General features: G+C 37.5%; 5 protein-coding genes across 5 annotated transcripts; 1 reads left to right on the forward strand and 4 right to left on the reverse strand.

Annotated features, from left to right (window-relative positions):
• The first annotated feature begins 2,126 nt into the window (after window positions 1–2,126).
• LOC104810117 (GDSL esterase/lipase At2g40250) lies at window positions 2,127–4,346 on the forward strand. Its single transcript, XM_010536311.1, has 3 exons — window positions 2,127–2,858; window positions 3,437–3,710; window positions 4,135–4,346. The coding sequence occupies exons 1-3, from the start codon at window positions 2,241–2,243 to the stop codon at window positions 4,320–4,322; spliced, it is 1,080 nt and encodes a 359-aa protein (XP_010534613.1). The 5' UTR covers window positions 2,127–2,240; the 3' UTR covers window positions 4,323–4,346.
• Window positions 4,347–5,457: 1,111 nt separating this feature from the next.
• On the reverse strand, window positions 5,458–7,522 carry LOC104810118. The gene is made up of 5 exons (XM_010536312.2): window positions 6,977–7,522; window positions 6,774–6,850; window positions 6,642–6,678; window positions 6,446–6,548; window positions 5,458–6,355 (listed from the first exon to the last, which is right to left on the reverse strand). Exons 1-5 carry the CDS (start codon window positions 7,284–7,286, stop codon window positions 5,653–5,655), a joined length of 1,230 nt encoding a protein of 409 aa, XP_010534614.1. The 5' UTR covers window positions 7,287–7,522; the 3' UTR covers window positions 5,458–5,652.
• A 6,764-nt stretch (window positions 7,523–14,286) lies between these two features.
• On the reverse strand, window positions 14,287–15,359 carry LOC104810119 (uncharacterized protein At5g39865-like). Its single transcript, XM_010536313.2, has 2 exons — window positions 15,213–15,359; window positions 14,287–15,129 (listed from the first exon to the last, which is right to left on the reverse strand). The coding sequence occupies exon 2, from the start codon at window positions 15,089–15,091 to the stop codon at window positions 14,357–14,359; it is 735 nt and encodes a 244-aa protein (XP_010534615.1). The 5' UTR covers window positions 15,092–15,129; window positions 15,213–15,359; the 3' UTR covers window positions 14,287–14,356.
• Window positions 15,360–15,453: 94 nt separating this feature from the next.
• LOC104810120 (eukaryotic translation initiation factor 2 subunit alpha homolog) lies at window positions 15,454–17,901 on the reverse strand. Its single transcript, XM_010536315.2, has 7 exons — window positions 17,427–17,901; window positions 16,871–16,927; window positions 16,702–16,788; window positions 16,475–16,621; window positions 16,280–16,384; window positions 15,909–16,007; window positions 15,454–15,800 (listed from the first exon to the last, which is right to left on the reverse strand). The coding sequence occupies exons 1-7, from the start codon at window positions 17,808–17,810 to the stop codon at window positions 15,642–15,644; spliced, it is 1,038 nt and encodes a 345-aa protein (XP_010534617.1). The 5' UTR covers window positions 17,811–17,901; the 3' UTR covers window positions 15,454–15,641.
• A 796-nt stretch (window positions 17,902–18,697) lies between these two features.
• On the reverse strand, window positions 18,698–21,663 carry LOC104810121 (multiple inositol polyphosphate phosphatase 1-like). Its single transcript, XM_010536316.2, has 11 exons — window positions 21,494–21,663; window positions 21,183–21,270; window positions 20,800–21,093; window positions 20,509–20,667; window positions 20,246–20,386; window positions 20,066–20,122; window positions 19,820–19,958; window positions 19,636–19,740; window positions 19,353–19,546; window positions 19,124–19,165; window positions 18,698–19,045 (listed from the first exon to the last, which is right to left on the reverse strand). Exons 1-11 carry the CDS (start codon window positions 21,586–21,588, stop codon window positions 18,905–18,907), a joined length of 1,455 nt encoding a protein of 484 aa, XP_010534618.1. The 5' UTR covers window positions 21,589–21,663; the 3' UTR covers window positions 18,698–18,904.
• Window positions 21,664–21,675: the final 12 nt, after the last annotated feature.

Raw genomic sequence — 21,675 nt, forward strand, 5'->3', positions numbered from 1 at the left:
ATATGCATGATTTTTAGAAAAAAAATACATATACCACATATGCATATAAAACATATATATATATATATATGTATTATATATATGTGTGTATATATATAAATATGTTTATATATGTGTATATATGTATATCATTTCATTATATATGTATGTGTATAATTTTTAAAATTTTATTTTTATTTTTATTATTTTATTTTTATATTATATTAATTAATATTATTAAATATTAAGGATTGATGATGTGGCAGATGACTAGGATGCCATGTCAGCATTAAATAATATATTTTTTCGTTCAGGGTTTTATTTGCCAATTTTTAAAAGTATAGAGTTTTAATTGCCAATTTTTAAAAGTACAATGTTTTTTTGGATCAAAAAAAAGTATAGGGTTTAAATTGCGACGAGAGAAAAGTACAGGGTTTTAAATAGAATTATCCCTTATTTTATTATTGCCAAGTGCATTAATAAAAGGTTATGTGAATTCTAATTATTTTAAGTTTTTTACAGAATTAGTTAGTATCAATATTTATTTTTGCTTTCGATTGTTTGGTTTTAACATTTGTTATAAAAAGTTTTATGTTGATATTTTAAATATTTATCTTTTCACACCTGACTCGTGAAACCCTCCTTTTTTTATATGAAAAATGGTCTAAATTCAATAATACAACGAATTTTGATCTTTCGAAATCATTTAACTGTTATTTCTAAATTAGTTTGATGTTATAATTAATTTTGTGAATTGTTGTCGATCTCTATCTCCTTATTTTAATTCTAATAACATCGATATTCGTCTGAAAATAAAAAACAATAACTGAGAAATATAAAAGAAATTTGATTTGTAAAAAAATTCAAATTCTTATAAACTCGATTAACTGGCGTTTGAGCGTAAGCAAAAAAGCAAGTGGAGGAATGAAATTGAAAGCATATTCTTACATATATAAAAATATATGCATGCATGTTGTCTCCACTATTCTATGTTGGATTTAGGGTTTGACTTTTGAGAGATTCAAAGCAACGAATTAGTATTGTTATAACGTATATTGGGTTTATAGATTTACACTTAAATGAGGATCCAATTGTTATAACGTATATTATTATACGTTATAAAATAATAATAATGTACGCATTAAAAGCAATGGTCGTCGGGCACATGCAATGCAACTCCATGCACGCCATTTATGAGTCATCTTCCATCTTCTTCATGGTTAAATAAATTAAAGGGCATTCCCATTCCGAATTTCTCCTCGATTTTATAAAAATAATATATGCTCTCGAAACAAAAGATATGTAACCACACATTAGCACGTGTGAACATTCATATATGCCGTACACATGTACAAAAGAAAAATCAAATGAATAGAATAATGTATACATATTTTAAAATTGAATTAAATATTTTTTAAATAAATATTTAATAAAATCAAACGGAACTTAAGTCAAATAGAAAATATAACGTAAAAACTAAATAAATATAATTTTTTTAAAATATAAAAAAATTATAACTAGAAAAGAAACAAAACGATATCGAATGGAAAATGCGAGTGCGTATCTATTTGTTTGCATCTCTGTTATTTATTAAAATGGGAATTAACAACAGATCCTTGAATGAAAGTTGGAAAATTCTTATATAGAAACCATATTTCTTTTACCTTTTTTAAAAATCCGTCAAAATATCGTTATTAATGCTGTTTTTTTAATTCGGTTTATTTAGTCATCCCATTTTAGTTTTTTTTTTCTTTTGTGATAGACAACACGTCCTTCCCCAAAAAAAAAAAAAAAAAAAGAGATAAACATGTCAATGTGGATATGTATTTGGCATGTAGTCCTCGTTGGACTTGATTCGTATTCACCTTAACAAAATAAGAAAATAAAAACAGTAATATATATATATATATATATATATATATATATATATGCGCTCATTTTTGTTATGTTACGAATTGAGGAAACTGTCTAAATTTATTTTCTTTAAAAGTCAAAGTAGACAAAACTGTCAAGCCAAGATTAGAAAATTAATCTTGGATTTGTTACAGATTGCCAGATAAAGATCCGATGTAAGAAACAATATAATCTACTCAACAAAATTTGTAGCTTTACGGTTTCGTCTTTCTTCTCTATATATGACACACCCTTTATCATCAATACCATTACACCAACTTTCAAACCTGCATTAAGAAAGAGTTAACCCCTTTTTAATCACGAAATTAGATCAAAATTTCATGATTAATTAACCCTAATCTAAAACAATGATGAACCCTAGTCGCAAAATCACCACCGTTCTTACGTTCTTCACTCTTCTCCTGTTCTCCTACCAATCACATGCATCACCTTCTCCACCGGTTACCGCCCTTTTCGTCTTCGGCGACTCCACGGTGGATCCCGGCAACAATAATTACATTCCTACCATTTTCCGGGGAAACCATTCTCCGTACGGAATAGATTTTCCGGGGAAACTTTCCACCGGAAGATTCTCCAATGGAAAACTCACCACCGATTTCCTGGCATCGTTTCTTGGTCTCAAGCCCACATTGCCTGCTTACCTCGACCCCACGGTCCAACCCGGTGACTTATTGACCGGAGTCAGCTTTGCCTCGGCGGGGACCGGTTTAGACGACCGGACGGCGAGGTTGTCGTCGGCTTTGACAATGGACAAAGAGTTGACTTACTTCGATGAGGCTGTCGGAAAGATGAAGAAGGCGGTGGGAGATGGGGAGACTAATCGGGTGATTAGTAACGCTTTGTTCGTGATTAGTGTGGGCACTAATGACATGACCATTAATCTCTACGATCAACCTTTCGGAGGATTTAAGTCGGTTTCCAATTATCAAGATTCCTTGTTGAACAAACTCGAAGGTGTTATCAAGGTACTTTACGTCAAACTAAATGCTCCATATATATTTGATTTATTTTATTTATTTATATATTACACATATTTACTTACGTAGCAATTGACTCGGTTTGAAAAATATGATAGGGTAAGGTTAAAAATACTGATAATAATATTCTCAAATATACTAATATATATATATATATATTGGTTTATTTTATTTTATTTTTCTATTCTAAAGCCGGCATTGACACGTTGTGCACGTATTTAGCACATCGTATTATATGCATGTCCGAATGGGTCAACTTGGGTTTGAACTAAGATGGGCCTCGGACCATACACGTTTACCTCTTTCTTGTCGGTCCAATTTCATACACCTGAAAAATATAAAGAAATTGGAGTTATACAAATTAAAAAATTTAGTCTCACCCCAGATTCTCCTGCATGATATACAAATCAAATTAAAACACATCAACAGCCTAAGTTACATTCCATACTAAACTTTATTAGGTTATTTAATCATCATTTCGTTGAATAAGGTTCTTTTTGTCAATGTTTCAAATTAGGTTTAACCAATATATATTTATATATACACATCTCTTATTGTGTGTATAGAGACTATACCAAAAAGGCGCGAAGAGGTTTATCGTGTCGGGGCTACCGCCGATCGGATGTGTTCCGATACAAATAACAATAGAGAGCCTCAAACAATATCCTCGCATGTTCAAAAGGGCGTGCTCGGATGAGCAAAACAACGACTCCCGGTTTTACAATTCCAAGCTCCAGAGGCTAGCCCTCCGCTTGAACCAGAGTCTTTCGGGTTCCAAGATTCTGTACCTCGACATCTATTCCCCGATATTGGACATGATCACTTATCCAGAAAAATACGGTGAGGATCACTTATCCCCCCCCTGTTAAGTTAAACTTCTTTTTGTCCAAAGCTTTGATTTAGTCATGGTTATAGTTTTAGTTGTCTAGGGTTTCCCTTTGCTTGGCCTTATTTTTTGAGTCCCTTTAACTAGGATTCTTTAATTTTGTCCCCTTGTTCGGTCTCATCGTTTCGAAGAATCTACCACTCGTTCCTCCGATTTCGATTGCCGTTTGTCGGTTTTCGAGTACACCGAGCTTAAGAAAGTGAAATTTGCAACCCATAGATTCATGCGTGGTGTTGTTATATATATGTAGTGATAGTGAGATAACAGTAACATTGGATATATGCTAAGATATTTCTTCATATATATGGATAATCTTTTAGGATATTCTTCGTATTTCTATATAATCTTCTCCGTATCTCTTGATATATATATATATAGGATTGGAAGAAACGAAGAGAGGGTGTTGCGGGACGGGAAAAGTAGAAGCAGGACCGTTGTGTGACACGTGGAGTCCGACATGTGAGGATCCTTCGAAGTTTCTCTTCTTCGATTCCATCCATCCTTCCCAGACGGCTTACTCTTCCATCGCCAAAAACGTCTCCGTCTCCTTATTCCCTCTCCTTTAGATATATGTATATATACACACATATATATATGTGTGTATGTGTCATGAACTTGTACCAGTTGAAAACATCACTTAAACAAGTTGCAAAATCATTACTTAAACAAGTTGGTAATGGAATGAACGTTTGACGATTTAAAAAATAATATAACTTTATTACGAGTATATATTTGACTAAAATCAAATGAAAACAAAAACAATTAGGATGAGACACCCAATGATACAAACTAGGACACGTGTGTACATCATATAAATATAAAAAAAAAAATCACGGATTTCGATTTTTCCGTGAAAAAGACTGAAATATTCTCAAATTTCGAATTTCCATGAAAAAGACCCTAGATGATAAGGTTACTATAATATAATTTAGGAAAAAACAAATGATTTATTGTCTGTCGACGATGTCGAACCATGCCAAGTACATCTGACTGTCTTCTGTCCTATATATATATATATATATATCCTCAATACCGTATAAATATACGATATATACAGTTAAGGTAAGATGTTAACTCGAAATGATACGGTTCTTAATCCGTTATAAAGAATTTTGTTTTAAAAAAAAAGTAGACGAAGAAAACAACAAAGTAGGCATTATTATTGAAAATAATAATTTTTAATGAAATAATTCTCAATCGAAATCTCGATTAAACAAAAATAATGTTGAAATTGCTTAGGATTCTTGTCGTGTGAGAGTGAGCGAAGCTCGGGAGCCATATATTTATTATGAAAGTTTGAAACTCTGGCAACAGGACACTGTTATGCAACGTGCAATGTCTAGTAATTCTCAAAACAATTTTATAGACTAATCTATTCCTCGGTACTATTCAATATCATATCAGATCCTAATCACAACAAAAACATGTATAATTGTTTTCAATTAGCAGTAAAAATCAAGACAATATAACGAGGAAAACAAATATTTCCCTTTTTTTTTAAAAAATATTTATTTTGTTATTTAATAGATGTTATTTTAGATTTTCTATGCGTTTTTTGAAGAAAATTTCCAATTTTATTTTTAATTAAAAGTATCTAATTTCAATAGATTAATTAATGAAAACACGACTTTTAGGGTATTAAATAAGGATACGTATAACTTTTTTAAAAAAAAATTTAAAACGACATGTATTTTTAAAAAATAAATACATGGAGTACTTTCTATTTACCATCGAAAATGTCTCTATATAGCTTTATTACCTTATTGATCTTGTCAAATGAATGCTACAATACAACGCTCTCTTACATCAACAAGTACCTCAAGATCTCACTTAGAATACATACATACATATATATATATATGAACGTGTGTATATATATATATATAATATATATATTCATAAAGTCAGATCAAGGGTACTTGCCGAAACCGAAATCTTTCTCTTTCTATTATGATCTCGAAGATCATCCTCCTTTGTCGGCGTTGATAGACTGAGCCTCGATGAACTAGAGGAAGACAACGAAAGAGACAAGCTCTTACAGTCTTGATGATCTTGTCCATGTTCATCTCCGAACAATAAGCATCCCTTTCCCTTTAGTCCAACATTGGCATAGGTTTGAGGAGTTGCCTTAAGGGACAAGCTTAGATCCAAATCTTGACACGACTTATTGTGATCACAATCCTCGAACAAAAACAATCTTTTCCTCTTCAAGACGATTCCCGACCCTTCGGCCACTCGAACGGAGTTAGATGTTGCGATCTTACCACGATGTGTTGAAACGTCTATCCATTTTTCTGTGGATGATGGATCACATAGGCTCCGTACCCACGATCCATTAAAAATTTTCAGATCTTCAAGAGTTCTTCTATGGCTTCTTTGGAAGGCTTCAACTTCTTCATTGTTTAAATTAAAGGTCGTCTTCTTACTACTCGAGTGAGATCCAATGCCAAACGTGCCCATATTGCTGCTTCGATGAAATCTCTCGTTCAGTGAGATGAACAATGGTTGTCCCGATCTTGCACCGTCTCTCGTGGTTAGGCCTCTCCAGGGGTTACAATTGATCAGCGGTCCATGGTCGGACCATGAAGGGTCATCGTATCTAATCCAAGTTTAAAAAAAAAACAAACATATTGCATATAATTTCTTAGAATGGGGATATATAAAATGGAAAACTTTTGGATCAGCATACCCTAAGCTAGTAGAAGGCCTTTGATCGAAACTTTGTAACATTGGAACTTGGCTAAGGCTGCAAGTATAACCAGTTCCGGTTTCAAATGAAAATCCTTGTTGTCCTGAAAAAAAATCAATTATATATAAGATTCATGCATAAGAAGCATATAGAAACCCTAACTAATTAAAATCATTCAGAGTCTTGTAGTAATTACCTTGATTAGGTTCATCGGCCTTCTTGCTTCTGTACATCTAACAATACAAAAAATCCAAAAAAAAGAAAAAGAAAAGGGCAAAATGATTAAGCATAATTAACTGTGTATAATACATATGTGTATATGCACAACCTGAAGATGGCTCTTGACATGGGCTATGCTAAGTCCTTTGACGTTCATCGTTTGAAGAACCAACTTTGGTGTTGCCCCTGTTCCCATCCATCAAAACATTTAAAAGATACCCAGTAAATATCAACAAGAAAAACCCTAGCTAGAGAATATATATATCTCTAGATTCAAAATCTTGATCCTTATATCGGTTAATTCTACTTAACTATCTTGGCCTCCCAATCTCTCCACAGCTTGAAGAAAGCAACGATGGAGCTCGGGGGTCCATCGCAGCCTCGGGGTCTTGGACCGGTTGTAGGGTCTAACGGATCCACCATTTTTCTTGATTTGATGATGACCCGGACATTCCTCGACATAGCTATTGCTTGACGAGCTCTGATGATCTCCTCTAGTCTTTGCTTCTTCTTGATCTCCTTCATCGTCGATATCCTTATCTTCTTCTTCTTTCTTGATTGTCTTGCAACTGTTAGATGGGCAAGTCTTGGAATTTTCAGAGCTGTTGGTGCTTGATCTCATCTTGTTCTCTAGCTATTTGGCTGTTTTGGGGTGTCGTGTTTTTTTTGGGTGGTTCCTTGTTGGAGTCCTTTGACAAAAGATCAATCAAGGCATACATATGTGTGTTAGGAATTTAAGGTGATGACTTTTGAAGGTCTCTTTGTATGACTTTTTGGATGCTTGTATCACTCTCTCTCTCTCTCGGTATATACACCTATGTTGAAAAACCGATCTTGATGAAGCAGCGGGTATTCAAACATTATTGTAATTGGTATAGAGAGAGAGAGAGAGAGAGAGAGTTTTACACCTCTCAAGGCAAAACACATACTTTTTACGTTAAATTTAGGCAATATCATTTACTAATCTTGTATGGTTCCAAACTCAGTACAAATCATTGTCGAAATTAAAGTTCTCGCTCCTTATCAATTTCGAGTCATCAACAACTTTTGAGTGTGACATATGTCGGTATTCAAATTTTAGAACTATGGCATTATATGTATTATAAATTATAATAAAGAGATCGCATGGTAGCTCTAATTAACCAAGTTAAACTCAAGATCTAACTGTTTTAGATTCTCATTAAAGTTAGATTCTCCCTCAGTTTCAGTTTAGATGACGTTTTAAAATCAATATTTTTGTTTCAAAATAAATGATGTTTTCTAGATTTTTTTATGTAATTTTTAATATTTTTTTCCAAATTAATCCCTGATTAATAACACTTAAATATTCTGTATATTTAGATGTAACAATTCTCTATCTAATAAATAAAGGTATTTTGGACAAACTATTACAGTATCTTTTTTAATTTGCGTGTTTAAGTTTTGAACGAACGGAGGGAGTAATGAGATAAGTTAATGGATTTAACTCCGCTTTCCTTCACAAAACATTGAGGAGTTCATTAATGAAACGTCGTCCATCGATCGTTACAACTCAGAAATTAAATCGACCACTAAAGCAGCAAGAAAAAAAGGGGTTGGACTTTGTGGCACTAACACTTGGAAAATAACAAAAAGGGAATGGTTTGGGCGATGAGCTCGTGACTTCAAGCTGTGAAACAGAAAGAATCCAAAACCCTACATCTTTGGTAATTGGGGAGAGAGAGAGAGAGAGAGAGAGAGAGAGAGAGATGGGCGTGGAAGAGGAATCGCCAGTCCTAAAGGTGATGGGCTGTCTTCGTTCATTCACAGACATTGGAAGAAAATATTGACACTTGGTTTATTTCACCAACGACAATCACGGATTTGTCTTCATGTACACATGCTAAGCTTGTCCATGTAATTTAATTCCCCATTTTTCGAGAACTTTTTTCTTTTTTCTTTTTTTAAATTTATAATATGATATGAAGATGGAAATCGAATCCGACATCTAACATTTCTTGAAATAGGTCCTCACACGTAATATGTAATATGGAAACCCGAAATTTTCGTTTTTGTGGCTAATTTTTTGTATGTGTGAACGTGTAACTCTTATCTTACACCATAATTTTTTTTTTCGTGTAAACGACGTGTATTTATTAGCAATGAAAACGTTTTCGTGTGATATTTATGGAACATGGATGTAAGAATTTTTCCTCGGTCAAAATAATTAGGTATTCGCAAGTCCAAGATATTATGGATGTAGGGGGAACCCTAGGTGAGCATGCTCCTTGCAAACACCTATCGTCTGTCAGTTACGGCTTATTTACCTCCCACGCGTGTGTTGCAGACTCGTGCGTGTGAGTTTTGGTTTACTCGGACAACGCGCCCAAAGGGTAGCAGTCGGGGTTCCCAATGTATAAAAAAAAAAAGATATTATGGATGTATATATATATACTGTCTATATAGCCGTAATGAATCTTAGTCGCCGTTATTAATTGAGGGCAGAATTAAATTGCCCGTTTAGTTTGATTTCTCCAACATTAATAATTGGACCGACCTTCCCGATCTAAACTAGGTTCCTTCGCCAATCGTCACACGCGCTAGGATATATGGTCAAACTAGAGAAATAAATTGCAATTAATTGGATTCTCCAAACGTAAATTCCCTTTGAAAAAAGGTCTACCTTGACCAGGTCAATGCGTACAAGAATTAAATCAAATTCCTACACATATATATCCGATTCGTAACTTCAGTTATTTGATTTTATGAGCATATATATATTGATGGGATATATATGTAACCTTCAATCCGGTTAAGCAGGTTTGATGCATAGGAAATAACCAAATCAAAATATGTGAAGGAGTATTTTAAGAGAGAGAAAGGGAGAGAATATATTCGAAAAGAGGATTTTAAAAAAATAATATAAGGATTTGTACGTATTATGCATGGGCTTGCATGGATGTAGCCATTGCAGCTACGCAAGGGTCAGCATGGTCCCTACGGTTCGAAAGTGCAATTGCAAATATAATATGCCTTTTCCCATTATCATTATTATTATAATAATAATAATAATAGAGTAACAAGACAAAAGTCGTGTTGCGTTTTTTTTTAAATTATCGAAAGAGAATGAAGTTGGACTTTGTCCCACGACCGGGCAGAGCATCTTCGTGGAATGTAGGTTGCTTGATTATTACAGAATAAGTCGTAGAATATAAAATTAATATTATCAAAGAGCGTATGATCATTCACACATAACCATATAATTGATTCAAAGGATGTAGAAGTCTAAATTTCCAGATAAGTATAATAAATCCCCTCATAAGTCTAGAATATTATATATATATATACATAATAACATAACATTATTTATTTATGACCGTTTGGAATTTATTCTATCTGTACATGAAAAACGTGATTTGGAACTCTTACCAATGATCAATTGGTATGTCCCATTGGCTAATGATTGTATCATACAAAGTTTTTTCATCTCATCTTTCAAAAATGCCCATTCGATAGGGACATATAATATAATATATGTGTGTGTATATGTATGTGCAGCATATATATATAATATACATGTATGCTAAGAAAGCACAAATCAACAACTGAACGATCTTGACAAGCTACAAAACAAAACAAAACAAAACACAATACACTCTTCCAATATTTTCTGAAATACTTACAGTTTCTGGCGAAGGGACTTACTCCAGCTCTGCCCACCTTTGCTGCTGCGGCATTTTCGGGACGGCACCTTCTTCCGGGGATACCCTCGAGATCTCTCTTTCACCACCGATCTCTCTTTCAGGTCGGTCTTTATACAAGATTTCATCACTTCACCTATTTTCTCAATCTTTTCGTCATCAACAGATTTGATTCAAACGTTGGATGGATCCGCCATGTTGTTTCGAGTCTCTCCTCTCAAGAAATCTTCGAAAACGCTCTCTGCCGAGTCGTCTTCGTTAACTGCGTCTGGGAGTTTTCCGACCATCATCTCCAGACGTTGTCTTCTCTTGTTGTGACCGAGACTCATTGTTGTATCTATGAGTGAACTGGCGATATTCTCTTTCGCTGACGGGAACTTTGGGTTGCCGAAACTTAAATCAGCAACTTTGACGGCGTGATCCTCCGAGAGATCATAAACCTCTAACGAGAAAAAGGTAGCTGTGAGAAGCGGGTGGATTCCCCAGTCCAAGTGCCCAGATTCTTTAACTGCAGCAAAAATGGCTTTCAGTTTATGCATAAAAGACTAGCCAACTAAGCGTATTATACTCCATCGACGTGGTTGAGGCAAAAAAACACAAAAAAAACCTTGTATGGAGTATATAATGTGATATCTGTGTGTGTATATGTATTCCGGGATTGTACTTACTACTTACTGTGTAGATGCTTGACGAGTGATCCGTTTGGAGCATATTCAAAGATCCTAGTGAAAACTTCCATCTTCTCCACAGTACCCAAGAAGGTTCACGAAATTCTCGTGGCTATCTTTGATAACGTTTCAATCTGAAATTTGTTTAAAAAAAGTGATAAGGAGAGTGATTGCCACAGAGAAAGTACTCTGAATCGAAGGAATAAGAAATGGGTTTGACGAAGATTACCTTCTTCCCTGAAATCCATTTCTACACTATCCTTCCAGTTTTTAACAGAAAAACAGCTACAGAAGCCACAGCTATTTCTACTCCCACTCGATAGTGCCCCTTTGAACAATGTAATTATGGGGCGCAATCCAGTTACATTACCGAAATCTTCACAGGCAGCTTCAATCTTAGATCCTTTTGAGTTCGGGACACCTGAGTACCACCACATATGAGACGGTTAAAATGCGAACCAAAAAGCAGTTGGGTACTTGGTAAGCATTCTATAGACCAAGGTAACAATCATGGAATGTGAATTTTCCAAACATAATGTAATTATATTATAAATCAAAATAATCAAAGGTGACTGGGCAAACGGCAAAGTATGTCCCGAAATAGGCACTCCACTCCAAAGGTGCTGCTAGAGATTCTTTCATATTTGATTAAAGCTAGGATGAGTCTGTTGACATGGTTAGGTCCAGTAAGGCCTGAATACTAGAAACAGACTAAAGCTTTTAGTTGCTAAAACGTATTTCCCAAGGATTGATGTCAGAAATTGGGATATCTGAATCTGTCTGGTTCTAACACAACAATAAAATTATAAGGTTATCTAAACTTCACTTTAAAAAAAAACGAAGGATGAGAAAGAATACTCACCAGTTATGAATGCTTTCTGAAGTTATCCACTAAGTCCTGTACGCCAAGGATTAACAGATTTGCCTGCTTTGTTTCTGAAAAATAATACACCAGCAGCTAAGAGGATCAGAACAATAGCAGCCTCGATGCAGCCAGTGACTACAAGAGGAGTCTAAGGAAGATGGAGAGCTTCTTGGATTGGAAGAATGTGTCTGGTGAGTCTCTTTTATGTGGGGGCGCAAAAGGAGGTGGAGCAGAAACGTGTTGTTCACCGGCTCCCGTCCGCACCTCAGCTGGTGGAATATATTTCTTTGCAAAAGCCTATAGGTCTTGGAGATGGTGTCGAAGATGCCGATGGTGTGACAGTTGCTGCAGAACGGTTTCCATCCAAAATAGTGTATGGATTGTAGAAATGATCAGGAGTAGTTTCCTGTGAAAGCTGACAGCTAAGGTAGCCCGGTGCACAAAGCATTCCCGTTGAGCGGGGTCCGGGGAAAGATCCCACCACAAGGGTGTATTTTCTGCAAGAGGCTGCCTCCCGGATTCGAACCGTGACCTCTAAGTCATAACGGTAACACGTTAACCGGTGCGACAAGGCTCCCCTTCCAAAGCCAACAGCTGTCCTACAAAAATAATAGGAGAATGAAATCAAGGTTAAACACACATGGAAATAAAAAATTGCTATCAAATGAGAAACAACAAAGCAAGACCAAAATGATCATGTCGAAGAAATTTAAGAAGTTTAAAAAAAGGGTACAGGAACCAGATTATCCCAATGCCGGTATCATGAACATCCTTCTGCATGAGTGAAGCCTGCAGATACACCATAAGAGCATTGAATCATTCGAATAACCTACAATCTTGTATGATTAAAGTGATATAGCTAACAATCTGATTTCATTTATATTGATGTTCAACGAATTCATTTCCCAGCTGTGATTGTAACCCACCCATTACATTTCAAGCATGATTGAAGAATCAAGAATCAAGGATCATCAGATCCTAGCATATTATTGCTATAAGTTCCAATTTCAAGCAAACAATTACTACGCAGATTAGATTCAGCAGAAGCACAAACACCAAATGCAGGACTTGATCTCAAAACTTAAAACGTTAACCTTAATCCAACTAGGAACCATATTGACCATTTCAATCAAAGCAAGTACAATAACAAAAGCATCGATAAAAATTGGCGTTCAAAAATTTGAGCAACCAAAATTCACGGAAAACTCGGAGCTGCTACTTACGAATCCGCCGCTACTCCATTTGAATACAGATTGACCCCTCCCTCGCCATCCCTCCAAGCCGGTGACGAAGGAAAAGACTCTGTCACCATCATTTCTTTGCATTTCAGCAAATCAGGACCTAGACACCGAAACCGAAACATCCGAAAAGGAAAATTTCTCAGGAATTTCCTTCTGTTCGCAGACAACCAAACAGACAAAAGAAAAATATCTCTACCTGAATCGTTCAACGAAATACACGAACCGAAACTAAAAAGCAACAAAAACGACACAGCAAAACTCATCCGGAGCCTTAATCGAGCGGATTTCCGGTCCTCATCCATCACCAGACCAAGTAAAGAGAGAGAGAGAGAGAGACAACAAGAGCAGAAGATGTGCGAGTAAGAAAATCAAACCGAGGCCGAATCAGGGATCCATAATCAGAGGCAGAAGATCAGAAAGATCGGATAAGGCATATGGAGACGAACAGAGGAAGCTCTGAGCTCGCATGGCTCAGCGGTAAAATCACTCAAATGACCCACTTGGTCGCATCTATTATTTCAACTGGACGCCACAAAAAACATAACACATTTTTTTCTCCATAAAAAGACGAAATTATCCTTAATAAATCACGATATTTATCCGTTCGAAAACAATTTCGTTATTACGACTTCGTAATTAATTCTAAATATAGTTACAAAAAGGTGGTAAAAAAAATTATCCATCTTATTTTAGTTGTATATCAGTTATATGTTAGTCGCAAAAAAGTCGCAAAAAATAAAACGAAAAAGATATTTTGGACTTTTTCAATCGAAAAGTGGATTAAAATTGAAAATTTTTTTTTTTTTCTGGTGGTGTACCTAAAATTGCTGCGACCAAATAGGTTATTAGGTTTAAAAACCCTGGCTCAGCATGACTTTCATATATTTTTTTTCTTTCGAAAAATGCTTTGGCCTACGAAAAATAAAAAAAAATGCAGTTAAAAACTTAAAATAATAATAATAATAATATATCGAACAAACTATCTATATTTCATTTTCGGCCATAAAAATGGAAATAGAGAGAGAAGGTACACATGTCAAATAGGATCCAACATTAAATGAGCCGAGAGTCAAATACATTAATAAAAAATACGGTATGCTTCCTATTTTGCTTCCTCGACTTAATGTATTCAAAACTCATTCCTATGGATAGTAACTTAAAACCCTACCTACCTAACCCTTTCCTTTTCTTTCTTTTTTTTTCAACGTTATTTTCTTCTTTTCTTTTCCTCCCTATTTTGTTTTCGAAATCTGCCGGAGCTACGACGATGTCCGCCGCCGGTGCGTCGGGAAACACGCCGGACACTTGACGAGGCCGTACGAGTTGCAGGCCGTGCAGCTTTTGAATCCACGCTTCTCCGAGTAGATCTTATGGCTTCCATCGCACCGTTCGCACATCACGAATCTCAGCCCTCCACACGCACCGCAGATTCCGGAAATCGCCCCATCCGACGGCTTTAATTTCCCGATCACCCTCCTCAGCTCGTCGCTCTCCTGCATCCGCTTGATCTCCTCCGCTCCGCCGACGTATCTCCCGCCGATGAACACCTTCGGCAACGCCACGTTCTTCGTCCCGAATATCGCCTGCAACTCGTCCTGGAAATTTGAATCCATCGTCAGATCTCGTTCGTCAATCGGAATCCGGAACCCGCGGAGCATAGATCGGACGGATCTGCACTCCTCGAAGGTCTTGCGAACGATACGGAGGCTGGTGAAGTAGAGAACCACGCCGCGGTGGTCGGCGTTGGGGATTTCCACTGCGAAGCCAGCCTTCGGCGCCGCAAAAGCGCGTGGGGCGTGGTCGCGGACGCTGAAGCACCGGACCCGGTGGAGAAGGGATGGGCGTTTAGGGGTATTGGGTTCCGGCGGGAGATCTTCGTTGAGGAGATCCTGAACATCTTTGAAGGAAGTGCAGGAGTAGTGTCTCGGAGTTCTCGGACTGTCCGCCGGACTGAACTGACGACGCCGGTGAGGCTGCAGCCACGATGGGAACATCGGAGCAAAGGAACTCACGGCGGAGATAACGATGGAGACTGGAGGAGGATAAACTTCTCAGTAACTGAGAAGTGGCCCGGGTTAATAAATTAAATTTAAAATTAAAAATGGAGAAAATTACCCGATATTTATAGAGATGTCGGAGTGAGATGGCAGCCTCAGTTAAGAAGAGAAAACTCTAGAAAACAAAGAGATAAGTACAATTTGGGATCCGTAAAAATGAAAATATCCGATTGGACCCATGATTCTTTTTTAACATTTGTTATTATAGTATATTAGGGGTATTCCATATGTATATATATTCAAAAAATATTAATTAGACAAAAAAAGAAGAAGCATCCAATTCATCAAGATTTCGCATGAACAAGCACACAAAGGAGAGGATTATGGGAAGAATTTCATAAAAAATCTTAGAACAGGATACAAAGCATATAAGTACGTTTGCCTTTTTTTCAAAAAAAAAAAAACTCTTAATTCTGGAGAGATGGGTATGTGAAGGTGAAAAATTTGGAGAGATTCAAGTTTCCCAAAGGGTGAAATCAAGAGAATCTCACTCAGTGATACCAGTGACAGCATCAACGTCAACATCACCCATTCCCGTGTCTTCTTCCTCGTCCTCTTCACTGTCTTCGTCGCCACTAACTTCTTCATTCTCGAGTCCGAGCTTGGCCATGTGTTCAGCCAGCAGCTTATCGTCCCGTTCACTCACCTGCATGTATTAAAACCACAATTCGATCCATTACATATCGTATGATCTCGAGACTAAGGATTTGAAACCGTAATGGGCATGAAAATGGAACAGAAATCATGGACTCACGGCTCTTGGTGCCTCCTTTACGGAGAGTTTGCCCTTGTGTAGCTCAATTGTTTCAGTGCAAGCTGTAATGGCTTTGCTCAGAGTTGCAATTCCTTGCTCCTGTCACACACAAGTTTAAAAGAATTAAAAGGGCTTGAAGATGGAAGGGTTTAGCAGTTTTACAATGATGCAAAGTAGCACATTCGATCACCCGTTTGAAGACGGAACATCACAGCTCAATGAGTTGTCTGTAAATTTTAGTCTTTTTCCCGGTGAACAGTTACCGACGAAAAATTAACTTCAACTATCGACGAGTTTGCTTTCTTGCTATCAACATGAACTTCTATCCTATTACCGTGTAAACCAGAAAACAAGATAGAAGACTCCATCACCTTGTCAAGTGTCTGAGTAGTAAGGACGTATAGAGGAGGAGCAACCAACTTAATCCTTACAGGACAGTCATCAGTTCCAGCAGCTTCAGCCTTCCGCATTGCCTCCTGCAAAATTCAGACATACATGTAACCAATCAATTGATGTTGCCATTTTTTTTTGGCTGTAATGGGTAGTTTTTCAACAACAAATACGACCTTAATGTGAAGAACTCCATCAAACTGAAAACACTTCAATTCGATATCAGCTCGGATCTTCATAGGCTGTGGTGTCATTCTCCTCCTGATATTCTTCACAAGAGCGTCCTTCACCTCCTCCGTCACAGCAGGTACAACTTTAGTCACCTGCAGAAGACAAAGCCAGTGAAATGAACAACCAGAAGAAAGAATTTAAAGCGAACTCATAGGATTAAAAAAAAACGTACCTCCTGCCCATCAGGCCCAACTTCTTTAATCTCACGGGTGAGGGAATTCAACACGGAATCAGGATCCGTCACGATGATCTTGAATGCCTGAGTAAATAAGGCTGGTTTGAGATAAAAGTAATTCTGCCACATCGAGGGATCTAATAGATGTTGATTCACAAATTCTTACCTCAAAAGCATGACCATATTTCCGGTACAAAGGCCAGCCAATATTTATATACAACTCCTGCAATATGAAACTACAATTAACAACAAAGCAGAGATAAGACCAACAAGCCATAAAAATCCAGTATGAAAGTCTGACAATTTAACTACACAGTGCCACAATGAGTCATAACCAATGCCAAACTAATAGCCTAACACGAAGAAAGAACTTGGTTCCCTTTCACATGCAATCTTACAAACACGACCCTTTAGTGAGTCCAAAATTTCACCTCATCACTCCCTGAATCCCTGCCTATAGATACCGGATTTGCAATATATTCAAGATTTCAATTAACAATACAGCATCGGTTGAAACCCATAAAACAGTGTAAAACCTACAAAATTATCACACCCAGTGGAAAAGAGATACAAATGCAAAGCTTCCTACACCATTATTTGAAAGCAAATGTGTATCTCCAAGGAATTGCCTCCAAACAGCAAAATCCAGGAAACATTTCCGTGCGAGAATCACAAATTCCACATCTATTCCATCTAGAACAAGAAGCAATTAGGTGAGTTACCTCCAAATCTATTCCCAGAGTCTCGGCAACATGACGCATGATAGAATGAACGAGTTTGCTTTTGTTGTACCTCTCCTCACATGCCTGAATATCCTCCTCACTAACCCTACGCTTGCTCAGGTCAATGTAACCCTTCTCTTTGTCGACACGCAGCACCATGACAGGCTCGATTCTTCCAACCTTGATGAGACTGCTCACACTACGGATCCGACGGCGAGAGAGCTCGGAGAATAGGATCATACCTTCGATGTTGTTGTACTCGAGCAGATACACATAGGCTCCCATATCGGCGATGTTCTTGACCTGGATCATCACCGCCATGTCAACCTCCGGGTACTTTGCCTCGTACATCCGGCACTCCAGATTCGGTGTATGACTCGCCATGATCAAGTTGATTTTCCCGAACGTTTCTGCGTTTGTTTCTTGGGGAAGGTCGTTCGAGGGAGATGTGGTTTAGAGAGGAGCTAGGGTTTTTAACTTTTAAGCACCGAGAGGCGAAATTGGCTGCTGCTTTCGGCTGACTTATGAAACGACGTCGTTTGGAATCAAATTGCTGTCTACATAATTTTTTTAAATCCGTAACCTCATTATACTTTCCACCTAACTATATCACCTAAAATATAAAAAAACCTATGTAAATGTCTTTGAGCTTAGAATCTGGATTGCAAATTTGTTTTTTTTTTCATTTCTTTAATCGTTGAGCTATCTAATCTTTTGATAATAATTTATATATTTTCGTCAAAATATATTGAAAAAAAAATTTTTTTGGATAATTGGATATCTTGAATCGAAATCCAAATTAATCACACTTCGAAAACACTTCGAAAACAAGCAGTGTGATTGAAATTATACTTTTCCCTCTAATTTGAGACTCATTCAGAAACGGAATAAATGGGATAAATGTTTTGTATTCATATTTCAACTCTTGAACTATCCAAAATGATTATTGAAGAATTGCATTCTCATATTCGCTTCAACGGCAAAAGGGGGTCGCATTCCGGAAGTGCATTCGGGAGATGGAACCCAGCGATGGACTTGATCGGGCCTCGAGGAAAAGCTTATGGGATGTGGTGAAACTGGCAACGAACAAAGGGGCCATAATTCTCACCAGCTGTATATCATTTCAATCTTCTCGCCTCATTCCTCCTCTTAACAAAAATCCACACCGGACTAAAGCTTTGGTTGTGTATATATATATATATATGTTTCAGCACATCCAATGGAGGAAGCAGAAGTCCTATTCGCACTAGTCGGAACACTAAGACCCATTCTAAAAAATGGTTTCAAAGCCACTGGCCAGGAATGGAGTTTTCCATTTCAACATGTTTGTAGGGCGTTTACATGAACATTCAGAATGAACAACGATTCTACGGGAAACAAACCATCGAAATCGAAATTGGCCTCGCACGCCTTTTTCAGCTAAAGAACTACGTTGTAAAAATTAGTGTGTGACCTTTCTTTCTTTTGTTATGGAAAAACTAGAGCTCGGTATCTCCATTTCTCGATCCAAACAGCCAACCGTACAGCAAAGACAACGTACTGGATGCTGGCTGCCCATCCGGCTTAGCATTGCAGAGAATGTCAAAGTCATGCTTGAGATGAGGCTCCACTATTCTCTCCTGCAAACAAGCCATAACAGAGCATGAAGTTCTTAGAAGGACAAATTTAATAACTCTGCCCCGGGAAAGAGGTCGTACCTTGAAAACTTCAAGAGGGCAGAAGTCCTTCCCATCGCAACCCTGTTGGCGGGAAAACGATCAATTCATATGGAAATGAATAAGTTACAAATTTGAGAACAAGAGAAAGATGGCAAAATCAGTCATCAATTCACTTCTCAAGAATTACGAAGAGTTGGGTCTTGCTATTTCGCTGCCGATTATCGTAGAAGCCAAAGGTGAGTTTGTACATCAGATCGATGAAACTTACTGGAAGTGGAATGGGTTGCTCATTATGCAGAACTTGCACAAAGTAATTGGCTGAGGAGGAGTCTGCAGGACAGCTATAGAGGACGAGCATGTTGTTCCCACCAAAAGGAGCCATTGTACGGCCTCTGAAGTTTCTGCTCTTGGGTGGCTTCGTAGGGAGTTCCAAAGGTTGCTCCTTTTTAATTTTCTCGAAGTCTGAAACATTAGGCATCCTCAATAAGAAACAAGCATTAAGAAATATGCATATATGGGAATCTCAGCAGTCAAAAGCATATAAGACAAACCAGATCCATCGAGGAAAAGCCCAAGGAGACAAGAAAAGGGAACCACAGTTTCAGCATGTGCAAACCTAAGCCTTGCCTTCTCATAACTTCCAGAAGGCAGCTTCTCTGTAATTAAGAAAGTCAAAATACTAGAATCCATTTATGAGAATAACCTGTTTGTGTTCTGCTTTTATGTGGTCTTTACCTTTTCGGGCCTTGACAGCTTCTTCCATTGAATGTAAAACATCCTGTAGCAAAGGAGCTCCCATTCGATAGTTCAAGGAATTGCCATAACCTTTGAGGATGAACACCTCTAGATCATCCGTCCACTCAAGCAAAGCAACCTGCAAAATGCATATGCCACATGTAATTAGCATTAAAAGCTAAAGTTGTCTAAGCAGCACAGATTACGAAAGTCAGAACACAGACAAAAAGCTTTGGCAATTTATACCTCAGATGGGGTAAAAAGGGCACAAGCTTGATCAGTTACATTTAGCAGTGATGCTTCCTGATAAATTTTAGAACGGCGATTAGTATGACTTATCAAATAATTCATGATTGAGTAGTAAATAGGTCCAATTCAAATGAAGAAACTTTTGTTGTGTTTATTCAAGCTGGAAGAGGTGAGCACCTGCTTGCACAGAAACCAGAGTGAAGAAATATCCTGTTTTGTGAAATTTATATCATATCTCTTCGCTACAGCTGCAGTAATCTCGTACAGAACAGGTTCCTTGAGTTTATCAACAGCAGGTTCCTTGGATTTTCTGTAGGACTGCCTCCACAGACCATGCGAAAATCATAAGCTTAGCAAATAAATGATGGGAATAATATAGTAATGACGGTCCATTAAATCAACAATAATACCTTACTTTGAATCAACCAGAAGAACCATACCTTATAGTTTTGACAACACTCGAAAAATCTCAACTTTGTATCACTTGCACGGTTTTCACTGGTGACAGCGAATGCTCTATTCTGGCCAGGTCCCAGCTTTCCTCTCCCACTAAACAGCCCCATGCCAAACGCCACAGCACTTGCAGATGCTCGAGGAATCTATTGTATAACAAATAACAGAGAAACAATCAGAAAATACCGTCGATCACAACCTTTTAGACTAAGCTTCACTACCAACATAATCATATCAGCTTAAACAGATCAGAATAACAAACTTGAACAGGGAGCAACCTGTGTAGCCCTTATCATGTAGACATCCGGGTGGTAATCATCCTCAAACAGGTTGGGAAATCTCTCTCTGACCTGAATTCCCAGCCGATACAATTCCTCTTCTCCTAGACTTATCAGTTCCCCACCCTTCACTTTTCCTTTCCAAGGAGATTCCCACTCCCTTAACCAGCCAGGAATCTTGTGCAACGGCGAATTCCTACCTTCTGCATCTTTTACAAGTTCCTTAAACCGAACAGCCAAATTCTCTAATTCTCGCAACCGTTTCTTGGTCGGAGACCGAGTTCCATGCCTAGCCTACCACACAACAAAACAACATCACAATCTTCACATTTGCTCACTTGATTCGTTTATCCCACTCTCCAAGAAAATAAAATTAAGCTCACCACAAGGTTAAGATGGATAGGTGTGCAGTCACGGGGAACTTCTGAAGGCTCAAACAGATTTTGAGCAACATCTTTCACAGCATCGTATCTGCAAAAACCAATTCATTTCCCACGAGAGTAGATGTAAAATCTCTAACTAAAACTACACAAAATTCTCGCATTCTGTACTGATTTTGTGACAAAAATCCAGAGGCACTAATTTAGCTCAGACAACAATCGAAACGAAAGCTTAGTTCTGTTCCTAATTTAAGATTTCTCGGCTACCAAACAAAAACAGAAAACATGTTGAGATCCAGAGAAAGAGAGAGGACCTGGTAACGGTGGATAGGTGTTGACGAACATCGAAACCTTGATCCGCGTTTGAAGCCACTAACATTGACAACAACAAAATCCAAACAATCTTCATGCCTCCTCTCTCTCTGTCTCCCCTTTCTCTGGCTCGTTCTCCAGTTTTGAATGCGATGATTTTGTTATGTTCACCTCTGCAAGCAAG

This window comes from Tarenaya hassleriana, unplaced genomic scaffold (assembly GCF_000463585.1).
Source record: "Tarenaya hassleriana unplaced genomic scaffold, ASM46358v1 Cleome17, whole genome shotgun sequence".
Lineage (NCBI taxonomy): Eukaryota > Viridiplantae > Streptophyta > Magnoliopsida > Brassicales > Cleomaceae > Tarenaya > Tarenaya hassleriana.